Genomic DNA, 17,859 nt, shown 5'->3' with positions numbered 1-17,859 from the left:
TTTCGGCTAGAACAATGGCTCCTTTCTGCCAGTTAATGTATTTTTCTCCCATGGTGGTAGATTTCATTGTCTGTGCTAGATTCCAATCCTTAGCTGGTTGGCATAGCCAAGACTGCTATTGCTAAGAACTCAGTAATAATATGCATTTTGGCTCTCATCTCAGAAAGAACAGATTCTCTGTTGAAACTGGTTCTTTACTGGGGTCTTCTGAGAAACATCATTTTCACTATATCTGTTAAGTTCCTTTAGTGAAACAATTCATATATTCCAAACTCTGCAACTTTTTATCCTAATACTTCTACTTGTATTCATTCTACTTGTTTCCTAATGAAACAATAAAATAAAATCACATTAACATTTTACTCAAATTACTGATGACTAAGTTGTACTAAATAAAAATAACTATACAATGAAGCAATGGCTATATTTATGAAGCAAATGTTTGTTACTTGAGAACAAATGAGGAATTAAGGATAACTTAAGCAGTCAAACATCAGTTTGTTTTTCCATTTATTGAGATGTATTGGTTATCCATTGCTAAGTAACAAATTGCATCCAGACTTGGTCATGTTGAACAAGAAGCATTTATTCTCTCATAGTTTCTACGGGTCAGAATTAAAGGAAAAAAAAAAAAAAAACTCAGCTGAGTGGTTCTTGCTCTCATGAGCTCACAGACAAAAGATCATTGAGATTGTAGTTATCTGAAGACATAAGAGGAGGATCAGCTTCTAAGGTGGCTCACTTCATGGCGGACAGGTCCCTGCTTGTTTGTAGAAGGTTCTAGTTTCTCCACAGATGGACCTCCATAGGGCTGCTTGCATGACATTACAGAATGAGAAAGGGCTTCCTCCAGAACCAGTGATCAAAAGCGAGATCAAGGTGGGAACTACTATACACTTTAGGCTCTAACCTTGGAAGTCAACTCTGGCCTTTTCTGCAGTATCTTATTGGTTACACCAGGGCTAGGCTGGGCAATCACTCTCAAGATTGTGCAAGTGCATGACCTTCAGTGTGAATATCTCCTTCAGTTGTGCACCCTTGATGCCCCACTTGCTTTACTTTAATCCTGGTCCTGCTTTACACAAGTCAGTTATACTCAGTGATTGGGGATTGTACAGAGTATGGATAGCAGGAAGCAATAACCACTGGAGGTCATCTTGGAGGCTGGCCAAGTATCTATTATTCTACTCAGTGAGCAGGGATTCCCCAGGCTCAGCAGTCCTCAACTTTGGCTGAACATGTGAATCATCTAAGAGTGTTGTTGCCTGTGCCCTGCTCTTCAGAGACACTAATTTAGTTAATTAGGAGTGGGACAGCGATGGTATTAAAAATACAAACTCTAAAAAAAAAAAAAAAAAAAAGGTCAACCCTCAAGTTATTTTCTTGTGCAGTCATGGATAAGAATACTGCAAATGACCAAGAAAGATTTCTTTGGGGACGAAAGTCCACCTAGAATTTGCCTATCATTATAACTGTCAACAACATCTGTTCTTCCCTCCTGGGACAAGGAGTGGGGGAGGGTTTAGGAGGACAAGGGGATTGACAATTTATTCACTCACAAACTGTTGCTGAACACAGAGCGCATCAGGCTAATTAGATTTCTTCTCCACCACCTCTACATTCTGCTTGAATTATTTTGTAAAAGATTGGTAGAAGTGGGCTTAATTGATCAGTACTAGTCTGACTTGAGGCCATTATCTATTTCAAGACAGATCAAAATAGGCAGGTTGGATGAACAGGAAAGTCCCCAGATGAAAAAGAGAATAATGGGAATAAAATGAGTTAGACTGGGTCTCAATTGCCTGTTTACTTATGCAACAGTTTGGTAGCAGTTTGATACAAACAGACACACAAATTTTGATACACACACACAAAGGCAAACAGAATGAAACCATTCTTAGCTCATAAAATATTAGCAGCCTACTAAATCTTCTATCTAGCAGTCTACCTGGTTGTTACTCAGTGTCTCTTTGATCCCTCATCCTGATCCATGTGGCAGGAGTCTGGGATAAACATGGTGAGAAGAAGGGAGTGAAAGAAGATTGGAAACCTGAATCTTGAGCAGGCTATTTCATTTTCCTTCAGTGAAAATAAACAATGGTATTTCAGCCTGAAGACTAGCTGCACCTCTTCATCCTTTGGGACACTTGCTAGAACTTTCACATTTTCTTCTTGAAATTTTCTTAGGGAATGCAATAAAAGTTAGAGATCATCATGCTTTTGGCAGACAGTTCAGGATGTTGGAAGACATCCAGAAGAAGAGAATCTGGTATGGTCACCGCTTAAAATCACTGTTGTCCTCTTAATCAGAGTTAATAATGAAAATACTATACTTATATTTTAATGAGAGCAGTCTAATGCATATCCCTTACATAAGCAACAAAATCCCTACAACTTGCACTGTGGGTGAGTGTGGCCTTATCCTTTCACTCTTGTCTAAATTTCAGGCATATGCCCAGAGGGTAAGTTGCTGGGAAAACAGATCATTTGCTTCTGACATCCATTTCAGCAGCAGCGAGGCTTGGCTGGAGGGCGATTATATTAAAGAAGAACATTATCTACCTTTTCAATAGGATCTCAGCTGAGTTTTGCTGTAAGGTGAAGTCTCAAAGGATTAGAGTGTCTCCATTTCGTGACAAGGCAGATCACTTCCAATGGGCTCTTGGATGCATGTGTACTTGATAGGAAGTGGTGGTCGCTTGAAAGGTGGGGGTCTTTCCATGCTAGGAACAAAATATTGTTCTTTCAATGCTAAGAATGTGAGGTGGTATTTTTATTTTTTAATTAGAAGATCAATTGATAAAAAGGAGATATCATCTTAGTTCTCTCAGAATTTTTGTTTTCTTAACCCTGTGCTTGTGAGTTCTACCAGGCACTGAAAAACCATGTTCATACCATTAATTAATATTTATATGGTATTTTATAGTTTGCAAAGCATTTTTATCTTAACATCATTTATTTTGCATTAGGAATTAAGCTTTATTGTCATCACTCTACAGATAAAATGGAGGCTTAACAGTTTTAAGAAATTTGCTCAGTTGAGCTCTTGGAACCAGAACCCATTTTCCTCATAAAACTGCCTCAATAAAATTTTCTCTTACATGAGTTAAACATTATTCTAGGAACAAAATCTTCAAACTTAGGAACTTGAGACTGAAGTTGTCAAATAGCCCTTTTGCTGACCCTACCCGGATCCTGTAGACACACTCCTGTGTACTGCTTGGATCCCTTAGAGGTGGGAAGTAAAGCTCTTCTGAATCCCTGAGTTGGTTGGTGTTAGCTGGTTAATGCCTGAGTCCCTTTTGCTTGAATCAGTGAACATGATTAACCTAGCCTTTGTACAAAGCACTATTTCATACTTCAATTCAACTCTGTCTGAAATGCATTAAGCATACAGGTTAGTGTGGGACTTAGTTGTACAAATGCCCCCACTATATTGATGGCAGGAAAAGGAAATACCTGTGTGAGTATTTTATGTTCATGACTCAAACAACTTTCCAACCCTGGAAAACTATATCTTCTTAATTTTGGGAGAGATAGACAAACAGAGACAGAGAGACAGAGAATGAATTTCTTATCTTTGTACCATACCGGCATTTGAAGAGAACAATTAAAAATCAATTTAGATTTCCAGATTCCCATTTGATCATTTTAATATTAAGATCTCCTAATTCTTACTTTCTGGTTTTTGGATGCTTTAATGGAGACTTAAAATATATCAAAAAGTGGATCCAATGCTAAGAAACTTGTACTTTTGCTTTTTTCAGAGGAATGATTGATTTCTTAAGGTCATATAGTTGCCAAGATGTAGTCCTTAGGTAAGAACCTAGAATTGCTAACCACTGGTGCTGTGTTCTATTCACTGTGAAACAGTCATTGCAAGGACACTCTGAGAAAGTAGAAGAGCATATTGCACAACAGTGAATGTTCTGTCACCTCCATGTAGCAAGCATGTGGAAGATCAGCTGTGTATCAGGGGGTCTCCTATAACATGGACTAACCCAGACTTATCCAAAATAGCAAAGTCAGAAAAGTGGCCTTAACCTTCCATACCACTTCTGAGTAAGTTGTGGAGAAGAATTTTGGAAAATGTTTCAATAAGACAAGGAGGGGAAACCCAAATATCTTTCTTTTCTCCTTAGGGAAAAACGAAAAGGGGCAGTAAAAGCCCACTATGATGAAAAGCAGCTGGAAATCTCTTAAAATTACCTTTCTCACTCAATTTCACACTTGAGCATCTGGGCCCAGCTGGGCCCAGGCGATTCAAAGATGCATGAAAATGAAAAAATAATGAAGATTAATAGAAAAATCAGTTTTAGTTTTGAGGTGAGGTGAGGCTCAGTTTTCATTTCATGCCCACTAACTTGCTCCATCTGATGAGTGTGACAGTCTCACCAGGCCAATGCAGAGAGGGATAACCAGTCCAGAGTGTATGCTTGGTCCCTACCATGTGGTGTTGGCAAAGCTATATCGCCTTTCTGAGCTTCTGGGAGCCTATTTGCTCATTAAGATATGAGCAGAATGCTACATACTAACAACATCTGGGGCTGTGTAAATATTTTTCAATAAAAATTTACCAGTTCCCACATATTTTAGCATTGTACTCACATTTCTTTTTGGTATTGACACCATTTTTTCACTCCAAGACCAAACAATGCCATGCAGAAAAAGAGCAAAGCTGTTACAGTCAGGGGCCAGGACATTCTGCCAGCAGGCTTATTAACTACAATGCCTGAAAAGAGTGTTAAGAGAGATGAACTTTAACGCCAAACTTTGGCATTCAGGAAAAAAAGGGATTACACCAGTTTTCCTACCCAGGGCACGTTTTCCTCTAAGGTCCACAGGGCTGTTCAACTGTGATTACACTCTGATGGCATGCCTGTGCCATGTCATGCAGAGATGATGACTGAATAGTTAACTATGAATCCTGCCAGCAATTTTCTCTGACTACATAAGCATATGTGTGTATCATGAACACATATCACTTTATTACAGATGGGGACATACTTACTATACACTATTCTGTCCCTGATCTCTTTTTCTTAAAAAACATTCTTGGGATCCTTTTTAGAGCAATGCACATTTACCTGATTCTATTATATGATAGGTTAATTCCCCAATATATTTAGTTTAATTGTATTATTTACTCATACTTTTATTAATAAATTTAATCAATTCATTGTTAATGTAGTATGATTTAATAGAATTAACAAATATAATGTGAATTTATTTACAAATTTATACATTATCAATTTATTAATTATTTAGGTGTCTTAATTTCAGATGGTCAAATTATTTTCATGATTTTCTATTTCTAACAATAATAAGGTAAAAGGAATGAAATGTCTTATACATTATAGCTAGATCTTTAGATATTTGAATTACATAGATTATTTGGGCAAAAAGTTATCTAAATTAGTTTCTCTTATTGTTTCAGCTAGGTGGTAAACTTATTGCAGATTAGACAAGATTTTAAATTTCTTATATTACCTTGATTTTATTACTGCTTTTCATACAGAAAAGCCTCAGAATAAAAAACAAAAAACAAAAAACAAAACAACAACAACAACAAACAAACAAAAAAAACCAGTCCAAAGACCTGGACTTAAGATGTCAGTTAGCAAGTCCTTCCTCTGTTTTATATAGTTTGAACTGCAGTCATAGGACATTATCATATTAGCATCTGTTTTCTTGTTGGAAGATTTTTTCCTCTTCATATAACACACATGCAGGGATTCAAAGTCCTCCTGATGCTCAGCTCTGTCAAAGGAGGCACTGCACATTCCCTGGAAGCTCATGTAATCCTATCATGTGTAACAGTGTGGCACACTATATAGGTGGCTAGAGAGCTCAGGGTGCAAATTGCTCAAGTAGCATGACCACGAAAGGACAATCACACAGATGGTCAACTCAGGACTGAGTCCAGTTCTAAGTAAGTCCAGTCATACTTCATTAGGTTCTACATTGGCAATATGGTGAGATAAAACATTTTACCTCCAAAGATTTGAAGAAATGAAAGAACAATGATTTAAATAGATCTTATATTAATGCTTAAAAATTATCTTCTAAATACAGAAATAAGGTATTTCCTCAGGAAAATCTTAGTGGAGAAGCAGAGCTCCAATCTTGCCCCATCTCCAATCTAGGCAGTTCTCTAGGGCACCAATATCTTTAGGAAATTGGTAGGACCTTAGTGTGCAGTTCCATTGCCAGGATGTGTGCAGGATGATGTGCCAAAAGTCTGAAGACTGTATGACTTTCCATATGAAATAATCTGAGGATCTAGTGAAGACTTCACCAGACAAAGGAACTCCACTGAAGAGAAAGAGTTGACTGTACCTATGAATTTATAATCACAACTGGCATTGGGAAGCTTCTATATTTATTTGAATCTTTTGCTTTCTTGTGGCATGTGACATAAAATAAGGGATTGCCCTTTGCATTGGTAAATATTATTAGTTGAATTACAGGAATACTCTTTGTTTAAATAATCTCATTCTTCCTTCATACTATGTTTTCACAGGCCTGAAATGTTTCTTGCTACTTTCACCTGTTTAATTCTTTTTCTTTTTTTTTTTCAGATTTTAATTTAAATATCATATACTTAGAGCATTTCCTGCTCTCCAATGAAAATCAGGTCTTTCTGTTAGACTCTGACATACCTTATCATAGCACTTGTCACAAATAAGTTTAATCACGTGACTATTTATTGACTATGTATCATCTCTAATAGATTATAAGCTTTAGAAGGAAAATGTTATCACTATGTATACCCAAAACCTGGCATGGTGCCCAGCAAGCTACTCAACACATATTTGCTGAGTGAACAAAACATAAAATTAAAAAAAAAATATGTATGGCAACTCACTGGTGATATGGATGTGATTATTGTTAGTAGATCTATTGATTGATGAGGGGGCTTTTGAAAATTCTTTGGTTGGGCTGGTAAAGACATCATCTAGGGATGGAAAGAGAATATATGAGTTGATCTTAAGAGTCACTTCAACCTGATCAAGTGATATAAAATCATAATTGAGTTTCATGTATTATTGGGAAAGATCTCAATTTCAGTGGCCTGACTGTCCCTCAAATATTACATGTAAAGTTTTGAAAGGACCAGTTTACAGCAAGGTTGGGATCCTGGGGTTTGTCTAACAGATACCAAATGAGTAAAATTTCCTACCAGTTTAAAGAAGAAGAAGAAGGAGAAGAAGAAATACAGTCTTCCAAATAATAGAACAATATCTGCTAAAGAATCTCAAAAAAAATTAAATGGTATGGCAAAAGAGCATTAAGTGATATCACAGAAAGATGAAGTTCTATCCCAATTCTAGAAGTGTTACTGATTCAGCTGATGAAAATACTGATTCTCCCCACCCCAATGTGTTTGAGAAGGTCAATAAGGATTCCTTTGCAACATTATATTAAATAAATCTGTCGACTAATCATTCCATTGGCCATAAAATATTTTAAAAAATGAGAAGCATTTTTTATGATTATAACTGGTCAAAAATGTTATTGTGTAGATTTCATTTGGAAATAAGACAGAAAAACATCTAAGACTAGGTCCCTTTTATTTCTTTGAGTGCAAAGAGTTTTGGTTCCATTCATTGTCATTTTCATCACCAAGATGCAATTTTAAATACCCACAATTGGCTTTTTACCAGTCCTTATTTCTTCACCTGTGCTCAGGTAGAGCCAACCACTACATTCCATGCTCCTAAATCTTTCCCATGTACTCACCACGAAGAGTTGAGCCTGCCCCTGAAGGGGATGAACTATATGTTTCACTGGGTATCCATGAAACTGCTAAAGGAAGAAGATATTGGAAGTCAATCTACATATAACTGATTAGTCTATTCTCTCTTCTTAACCATTAGTGGAAAATAATAATTATAAAAAAGTATACTAACGCTACTTAAAGCAATATCATTGGACAGTTCTGCAGCATAGTTAATTAACCCAAAATAAAGTGAGTTGAGGGGCTGTTTGTGACTCAGATGTCTCTAACTGGGAAGGTTTTGATCATAGCCATTTCTCTGATTTGAAGTCTCCAAAATCCAGATGTTGGAATGTGACAGCATTAAGAGGTGGGGACTTTAAGAGATGATTAAGCCAGGAGGATGCCTCTCTTCACAGATGGGATTAAGGCCCTCATAAAAAAAGTCTCATGCAGCATTCGGTCTTGCCCTTCCACCTTCTGCCATGTGAGGACACAGCAAGAACTTCCTCACCAGATGGTGGTGCCTTGATCTTGAACTTCCCAGTCTCCAAAACTTTGAGAAAATACATTGGTCTTCCTTACAAATTAGTCTGTGGCATTCTGTCACAGCCACACAAAAGGACCAAAGAAGTCACTTAAAACAGGCAGAATGCAAGGCAAGCACCAGCAGAAGTTTCTCCAGCTGCAGAGGATATATTCTCAGGTTCTCATGCTCACTCCATAGATGAGACAAAAGGAGATGATGAAAGCCAAGAGTATTATGGTGGCCCTTAGTCAAAAAAAAAAAAAAAAAAAAAAAGTGCCAATAGGACTTTGTAGACCTTGGTAGAAAATGCATGAGGGAAGGAAGTAGTTGGTACTTAAGGTTTGGCTAATATGCTTGCTCAACTCTGCCAACTGAATAGTCAGCAGCAAATGATCAGACCCCTATGGTCATAGGCCCTAATTCTTAGCTGTGGGTTAGTACCTTTGAGGCCCTCAGAGGCAAACTTTCCCTTGAGTGGACAGCAGCAAACTCAGCACACAGGGGTTTTGAAATAGATCTATCGACTCATTTTGTTTATTACTCTATCTCTGGAAAGAAAGATCTACTTCTTGGCACACACCTGGATTGGATAACAGGCCTCTGATATAATGTAAAGTAAAATAACTGTAGTGGTATACTGTTGCAATCAGCAGTAACATACTCATTTATTTAAAACACTAACATATATTATGTCCCCAGTCAAGTGTTTTCTTCTGTGTCAAGAACAAAACAAAAATACAACATTTGAAAAACCTTATCCCACCTCCACTTCTTGGTTTCTCTCTTTATGTCAAACAGTAGCTACAGTTTGACCAAAGTATGTGATCAGGTTCTTTGAAGAGATGCAAGTCAATGTTTTCAGGGATTGCTCACAGGACATCTGCCATAAACTGTGTGTTGAGTCTGAGTAAGTCAGGGACATGTTTCTTTCTTCAGTATCATTCTCTGACCTTGCTCCAAGTGCTCTTGACTATTTTGTTGTTCTAGGTAGAGTTCCAAGATCTATAGATGATGGTGAGCATTTTATAATGTTTATTTTTAATAATTAAGCCATTAGCCAGGAAATTGACTGGCAAAGAGCAAGAAGTAATTCAAAAGCAATTCAAAAGAGCAAGAAGTAATTCAAAAGCAACTAGGCCTGGATTTAAGCAAAATAGTGAAGAGGGCAGTTCATTCTGGATAACCTTACAGTTTTTGACTCAACATTATGTCTCCTTTAACTTACTTTCAGAGCTTGAGGTCTTTATTAAATACCCTTCAAAGTATGTCTGCAAGAAAGGATGTGATTAATTTATGCTAGAGTTAAAAAAAATGAAACCAGTGTTATTCCTTTGAGGGAAATAGGCATTTAAAACAACAAAAAAAGAGTTTCCCCTGCATGTTTATTATCAGTGGACCAATATAGAATATTTTGTAATAATTACTAGCATATGGACACCAATAGGTTTTTCACCAAATACAGAGTCAGCCTTTTCTAGTCAATCTTGATTTTCCCTGTATAAAATAATCCAATGTGGTGCAATTTCTGGAGATGATGATATCATCAGCACAAAGCAACCCAATTATAAAGATAGCAATACTTAAAACTGTGCAAAGTATTTGACCATTTCATAAAACTTCTTTTCAGACTTCTGCAATGTTTCTCAACATAAAAGACTCCTCAATCTAATACACAACATTGAATTACAAAATCCCCTTGGAAAAGTAAAAAGCTAGTTTTTTACTTTTGACTTTAAGAGTTGTTATTTTATATCTGATTAAAAAATACTTAGTGGAGACTGGTAGTGGGATGAGAGAGGTAAAGAAAAAAGAGGTTTCATTTGCTGGATTCAATATGTCTGAAAATATTTAAGTCATGTAAAAGTGAAACTTCAACACCAAAAACATATTATAGTTAACAGTCTTCCAGAAGATGAAGAGATGAGAAGTTCTTGCATCGATTGCTCCCACAGGAGAGAGGTCTTCCTGAAGAATGGTTGTTTATAGATCTTCTGTAAGATAGAGTTGGCTACCTTCAATGATTCATCACTCACTAAAACAATAACTTTCTGAAAACTCATTCACACCCATCATTTAGATGCCTAATTCTCAGAATGTATTAAACATTGGTTACTACATCTGCCATTTGTACATCTCAGCAGAATTATCTTTTAGTTTGACAACTGTCTTTTAGTTGATTGAAATATTCTATGTTCCTTGAGGCACCATCATATTTGGCAACTACATGAGTTAATTACCCTGTAAGTTCTTTGAGCATCCATTTTCCTCCAAATCAACGACTGGATATCACTTTGACATTTGGGTGGTAAACGCCAGCTTGATCCATAACCTTCTCTTGTATATCATCAATAGGACCCAAAAATGTGAACACAGTTACTATGTTGTTAAAACTTCTCAAATAAATTCATGTAGCCTTCCTTGAGTGTAACGTTAGAATCTTCAATTTCTTTATATTCAGCACTCGGTAAAGTTTGTTCACCAAGAATGGTGCTTCTTATCTTTGGGAAGAGTAGTATCAACTTCAACCGTATAGTATTTTTCCTTTAGTTGCAATAACTCTTGACTTCCACTTATAACCAGTTCACAGTTGTTAATAACATTATGACATATTAGTAATCTTTCCCCTTTGTAGGAGAATCTACTTAGAGTCTTATCAAGGCCTATTATTGTCTGAAGTTCAGCGGTTCTTTTGACAAAACTACAGATAATTTCTCTTACCCTCATAGGGTTCTTGATGTGAACTGAACATTTGTGGAGTTCTGGCGTTCTTTTTACATACACAGTGGGCTATCGATGAGACATTTCTTGGCTGTCCAATCTTCCTTAAGGCATTCTTTATCTTATGTTATCGACTTTGTTCCACAACAATGTCAAAGGTGGCAAACAACATCCAGTGGTGCAGGACCTGGGTACAGGTGTTTTGTCCCATCTTCCTCTTCCAGGGGCAAATGCACTGAGACAGCAGCACCCCTGCCATCAGGATGCACATGCTGGTGCTCTGTGGGCCTCTGTGCCCACTCTTGTCATGACCACCCAGTTCACAGGCAAAGCCCTCACACTCTTCCCAACCACAAACAGAAGATGATACTCACAGACTTCAAAGGGTGGGGCTAGACCTCACCAATGGAGAAATCTATGAACACCTCCCCCCACCAATGGTATTTTAACAGAGAATAGAATTTTAAATCAGAGGAATCAATTTTTGAGACTGACATAAGAGGAATTAGGTGAAAGAATTGGAGGGAGAATAATGTCTTGGAGATGAGGAACATAGAATGTGAGTCGAGGCACATGAGATTTTAGAATTTGAGAACAAAAGTTTTGAGTTTAAAGAATTAGTATCATAGCCAGTAGGGAACATAAGAACTATAGGAATTATCATGTAGCCTAAAAATAAAAGCCAGGCCCAGCTTTGCTACAAGTCCTGCCAGTGACTCTCAGTCTCTCAACTTCGGTCTTTCAACCTTCTTCTGCCTATGAAAAACACAAGGAGTGCAATGAAATTATGAGGCTTAGCTACCAAGAGCTGAAAATGAACCAGACAGGGCCAGACACAGAATAAGAAATACATTTGTAAGATTTTTTTAAAAGGGTATATAAATTTTGAGACATAAGGAATGCATGGTCAAAGAACAAAGTTCCCTTTTAAAGTTAGTAAAAGGCACTCTTGAAGTCCAAGTGTGTGTGTGTGTGTGTGTGTGTGTGTGTGTGTTGATGGTGAACTTGACCTTATTGATCTTGGGAATGAGATGAGTTGGAGGGTTGGAGGCTTAAGGGCCCATGGAGGCTCACAATCATTTTTTGTTTGTCTAATTTAGATAATCTGACTGGTTTCATTGTAGTTTTGAGCCCCACTGAACCAGATGAGTGGTTAGGAAAAGAAAAAAAGTAATTAGGATTCAATTTTCTATTCCGTGGTCTGATCACCTGAATGTTGGGAGCATATGTGTTCCAAGACGTCTAACTTTGTACATTTCAGGTATTAAGGTGGTCAGACTGAATATTCTCATTTTATAGGTGGTTAAAGTAAAATATCCATTTTTATTTCAGCTTGTTGAACTTGGAAGTTGAACGAGGATTAGATTCCAGTGTTCTTGAATCACAATGTAGCTCTCTTCAGGTTGATAAACAGGATGACAGCAAAAAATACATTACAATGTATTCTTATAAATGTAGATAAATGCAATGTGCTCAGAACAGCATAGTGACATTCAAATATGTATGAACTCCTCAAAATCCATGCAGGATACAAATATCTCAGAGAACATGTTCACAAACAGCAAAGTCCCTAGAAGCACTAACCGTGGGTTTATTTCACCAAAAATCTATCCATTATCATTCTTTTTTGCCTCTAAACATTTCCTAAATCTATCCAAATAAGCATACTGGGAGGGGAAAAAAATCCCATTACCAATGCCTGTCATGAATCTTGCCAAATGCTTCATCCAATATTGGATGTCACGTTACAGTCCAATCTAACGAGTAGAAGCATGTTTCAAAAACAGTCTGGGAGTGAGAAATCAATTTTAACTTGTTGGATCCTAATGTGTTTTTTGAATTATCATAAATAGAGCAACTTACTGTTTTTCTCTAAGTTTATGGATAAAAAATGGTGACTAGTTAAGAAGTGATGATGTGAGTCCACATCACCAGAGACAAATCCTTTGATGGGCTTTAGAGCTCCTTCCTGAATTTCACCATTTCTAAGGTCATTCTAATGATAAGAATGATAAAAAGATGTCAGGATAAATGAAGTTTCCAAATGGGAAAGGGCAGAAAATGTGAAGGAGCATGGTAATTCATTTCATTATGAAATCTATTAAAAAGACTAAGAATATACTGTAAAAATTATAAAATAAGACTTCGAAGCAATATTTTTTTTTCAGTTTCCTAGTTTCTGGGGCAGAAAGTACCTTAAGTGACCTTATGCTTCATAACGATGTAGAGAATGGCAAAGTTCTCTCTCTTCTTCTAGTACACTTATTATAATAGCAATTTAAAGAAAACAAAATGTTCAGAATTTCCAATTAAACAGATCATTTATTTTCACTGTGCACATGTCTATGTTTTTTTCTTTGTCTTTGCCCATCTATATTCATCCTTTCAATCATTCACCAAATGTCTGTTGAGCAATGATGGAATGCCTGTCATTGTGACAGACAGTAGGATACTGCAGTGAGCAGGAGATAAAAAGATTTAGAACTCTGTTCTTGTGTACCCTACATTCTAGCATAATTGCAATAAAAATCACAGGCATAAAATAAAGGAAGACATCAGACATTGATAAATAATATGCTGATAATTAAAATATGGGATAAATTATGCATGATGGTAGTATAAATTTAACTTGGAGTTCATCTTTTTCCTATAACATCGCCTGATAAACTTTTATATCCCCTCTCCATAATTCTACCATATACTCAACAAGTTTTAATTCATTTATTTATTGATCATTTATAGTTAGTGTGGCAGGCATTATTTTAAGGACTGGGTCTATAGATAAACAAAAAAAGACATGGGAATTTCTTATACTATAATCTCAAAAATAAAGGATGACCAACAACTAGTGTAGGTAAACTTGGATTTTCAGTACATAAACACAACTGAAGTTTATGTTACCACCATGCAGTCTATATGCAAATCTCTCAAGTGACCCTAATGTTTTCATTGTCAACTTGTATCTGATTGGTAAATGATTTGTGATGGGATACATTGGCACCCTGAGCACATTATGACTATTGTTTTGTCAGGCTTTATAATATTTCATCAAGTTAAGATTTCAGTCTATTTGATATTTTCCTATTATTGGTCATGTTTTCCTTTAACATCCTGTCACTGCTATTCATACACACAGATTTGGGTCTATTATAAGTAACACCATAAATGTCTTCTCCCTGTCCCATTCCTTAGATCTCCATCAAAACAAAAATGCTGTCCTGAATGTTGTGTTTATTATTTATTTGTATAGTTTAAAATTTTTATCATATATTATGCCTAATATTATGGTCCTTGGTTATACTTATTTTTACATTTTATTTTTTAAAAAAACAAACTATGTATTGTTACCTGGTATTTATTTTTTTGACTTAACAGACTGTTTTTAAGGCTCACTCATACTGGAAAAAGGAAAAGAAACAGGGAAGGGGGCAGGGATCTCATGAAAATCAAAGGAAGCTCAGTAGGGGACAGGGGGTGGGAAATGGGAAGGGAGCAGGGAAGTGCTGGGGAGTGATATTGGCCATATTATATTGTTACATTGTGTGCATGTAGGAATATGTAACAATGAATCCCATCGTAATTGTAGGTAATGTATCTATAAAAAATGTGGAAAGGGGGGAAATAAAAGATTCACTCATGTCATTGTATATGGCTGTCATTCACTCATTTTTATTGCTCTGTAATATTTTGTTATATGAATATATTATAAACTATCTGTTCTACTATGGCTATTTAGATTATTTACAGTTTTTGATATATTAATAGTGTTTTCTCCCAACATTTGTGTTCATATTGCCTATTTGCATGCACTAATCAGGTAGTGTGGTGTATATTTAGAAATAGAATTGTTGAATTGTAGGTAGGGCATGCTCTTAGTCAGCTTTAAAACAGTGTCACAGTGGTGTAAACCAGTGGCACAGATTTGTACTCCCACCAGCAATAGATGAAAATCACGTTGATAAAACAGTGCTTGGCAATCCAGACTCCATTTTTGCCAATGTAAAATGTTTTCTGTTGTTCTATTTTTTATTTATGTTTCTTAATTTCCAGAGAGGTTGAGCATCTAGGTAGATGTTTCTAGCAACTTGTATTTAATGTTTTGTGATAAAACTTTTTGTTCATTTTCTACTGACTTTTGTCTTTTTATTATTCTTTCTACATTCCAAACATTCTTTCTACATTCTTTATTTAAATTTATTTTTATTGTAAACAAATGGGATACATGTTGTTTCTCTGTTTGTACATGGAGTAAAGGCATACCATTTGTGTAATCATACATCTACATATGGTAATGGTGTTTGATTCATTCTGTTATTTTTTCCTCCCCCCACCCCTATTTTCCCTCTATACAGTCCCTCCTTCCTCCATTCTTGTCCCCCCATTATGTGTCATCATCCGCTTAACAGCGAGATCATTCGTCCTTTCGTTTTTTGAGGTTGGCTTATCTCACTTAGCATGATATTCTCCAATTTCATCCATTTGCCTGCAAATGCCATAATTTTATTCTTCTTTATGGCTGAGTAATATTCCATTGTGTATATATATACCACAGTTTCTTTATCCATTCATCTATTGAAGGACATCTAGGTTGGTTTCACAATCTGGCTATTGTGAATTGAGCAGCTATGAACATTGATGTGGCTGCATCTCTGTAGTATGCTGATTTTAAGTCCTTTGGGTATAGGCCAAGGAGTGGGATAGTTGGGTCAAATGGTGGTTCCATTCCAAGCTTTCTGAGGAATCTCCACACCGCTTTCCAGAGTGGCTGCACTAATTTGCAACCCCACCAGCAATGTATGAGTGTACCTTTTTCCCCACATCCTCTCCAACACCTATTGTTGCTTGTATTCTTGATAACCACCATTCTAATTGGGGCAAGATGGAATCTTAGGGTAGTTTTGATTTGCATTTCTCTTATTACTAGGGATGTTGAACATTTTTTCATATATCTGTTGATTGCTTATAGATCTTCTTCTGTGAAGTGTCTGTTCATTTCCTTAACCCATTTGATGATTGGATTATTTGTATTCTTGGTGTAGAGTTTTTTGAGTTCTTTATATATTCTGGAAATTGTGCTCTATCTGAAGTATGAATGGCAAAGATTTTCTTCCACTCTGTAGGCTTTCTCTTCACATTGCTGTTAGTTAGCTGAGAGAAAGCTGCATGGTATTGGTACCAAAATAGAAAGGTAGATCAATGGTACAGAATAGAGGACATGGACACAAACCCAAATAAATACAATTTTCTCATACTAGACAAAGGTGCCAAAAACATGCAATGGAGAACAGATAGCCTCTTCAACAAATGGTGCTGGGAAAACTGGAAATTCATATGCAGCAGAATGAAACTAAACCCTTATCTCTCACCCTGCACAAAACTCAACTCAAAATGGATTAAGGACCTTGGAATCAGACCAGAGACCCTTCATCTTAAAGAAGAAAAAGTAGGTCCAAATCTTCAACATGTCGGCCTAGGATCAGACTTCCTTAACAGGACTTCCATAGCACAAGAAATAAAAGCAAGAATCAATAACTGGGATAAATTAAAACTGTATTCTTGACATAAAGTTTTGTGGCAAATATTTTCTCCCAGATTAGAGCTTGCTGGGTTTTTTGTTTATTTGTTTTTGCTTTTGTTTTTGTGTTGTACCAGGGATTGAACCCAGGGTTGCTTAACCACTGAGCCACATCCCCAGCCTTTTTAAACATTTTATTTATAGACAGGTTCTTGCTGAGTTGCTTAGGGCCTCTCTGAATTGCTGAGACTGGCTTTGAACTCGGAGATCCTCCTGCCTCAGCCTCCTGAGTGGTTGGGCTTATAGGTGTGTACCACCATGTCCAGCTAGAGCTTGCTTTTTAAACTTTAAGATAACTTTTGATGAAGCTGAGCATAATGGTGCACATTTATAATCTTGGCTACTTGGGAGGCAGAGGCAAAAGGATTGCCAAGTTAGAGGCCAGTTTGAGGCCAGCCTAGGAAACAAATAAGATTGTCTTAAAACCAAATTTTAAAAACAAAGGTCTTGATATGTAGTTCAGAACAGTTGCCAGCATGAGCATATATATATATATATTTTTTTTTTTTTTTTGACAAACCTGGATTTCTCAATGCTATTTTGACTCTGCAGTCTTTTATGAGGTTAGTCCTTTGCATCTCTTCATTAAGTCCTTCTGTACTCTAGAGCCAGGAAGAAGTTGGTCTTTATTTTGTTACATGTTTTAATGTTTTTCTTTGGACATAAATTCAATTCCGTGCAGTTTATTTTTATGTAGTGTGCATTTTAATGCTTTTTAGCATCCTTTGGCTGGACAATCCCCTCTTTTCATAGTTAATTTGCCATGCCGTCTTTGACACAACATCTAAATTCTGTTTAAATGTGAATATTCACCCTTATGAATGCTGCCCTCTTGTTCCTTGTAGCTGGGCACCGAGTTCACAGGTATCTGTTATACTATTAACATATTTTTAATGAGAAATATCTTAAATTATAAAGGGTCCTGCATTGCGAATGATTAAAGTGTGTAATGAATAAAAGATTATGATTAACCCAAATCTATGAGCACAGGGTCCATCAAAGCGATAAAATAAATAACTAATGCTACAAAGAGCAATGTTTACATGCTCCTTTGCTCTCCTTATTTCCTAAGGACAAATTCCCAGCAGTGGAATGACTGAGCCAGGAAGTCTGAAAGACTTTTGAAGGTTTCAGATATACAGCTTAAGTGCTCTCCAAGAGGATGGATGCACGCACCTACTCTCTGTGCAAGTCAGTTGGCATTCTGCACCTGAGGCATCTGGTGTCCTATCTCCAGCCACCTTCCCTTCCACTTCCCCACTATATGATCTTTGTCGTACACCACTAAGAGGCAGTATATTTCCTTCTCAGGCTCTG

The 17,859-nt window shown here is 36.6% G+C and overlaps 1 protein-coding gene across 1 annotated transcript in view; it reads right to left on the bottom strand.

Annotated features, from left to right (window-relative positions):
• Positions 1 to 559: 559 nt before the first annotated feature.
• The window catches only part of CD96 (CD96 molecule), a 90,099-nt gene continuing 72,799 nt past the window's right edge, over positions 560 to 17,859 (bottom strand). The window contains 4 exon segments of the mRNA XM_079101442.1: positions 560 to 2,723; positions 4,609 to 4,732; positions 6,869 to 6,958; positions 7,744 to 7,809. Of these exon segments, the coding sequence (XP_078957568.1) occupies positions 2,615 to 2,723; positions 4,609 to 4,732; positions 6,869 to 6,958; positions 7,744 to 7,809 (389 nt within the window). The 3' untranslated portion in view covers positions 560 to 2,614.

This window comes from Sciurus vulgaris (genome assembly GCF_902686455.1).
Source record: "Sciurus vulgaris genome assembly, chromosome: 10".
NCBI lineage: Eukaryota > Metazoa > Chordata > Mammalia > Rodentia > Sciuridae > Sciurus > Sciurus vulgaris.
The sequence above is the reverse complement of the archived record's forward strand: the minus strand, read 5'-3'. Positions and strand labels throughout refer to the sequence as shown.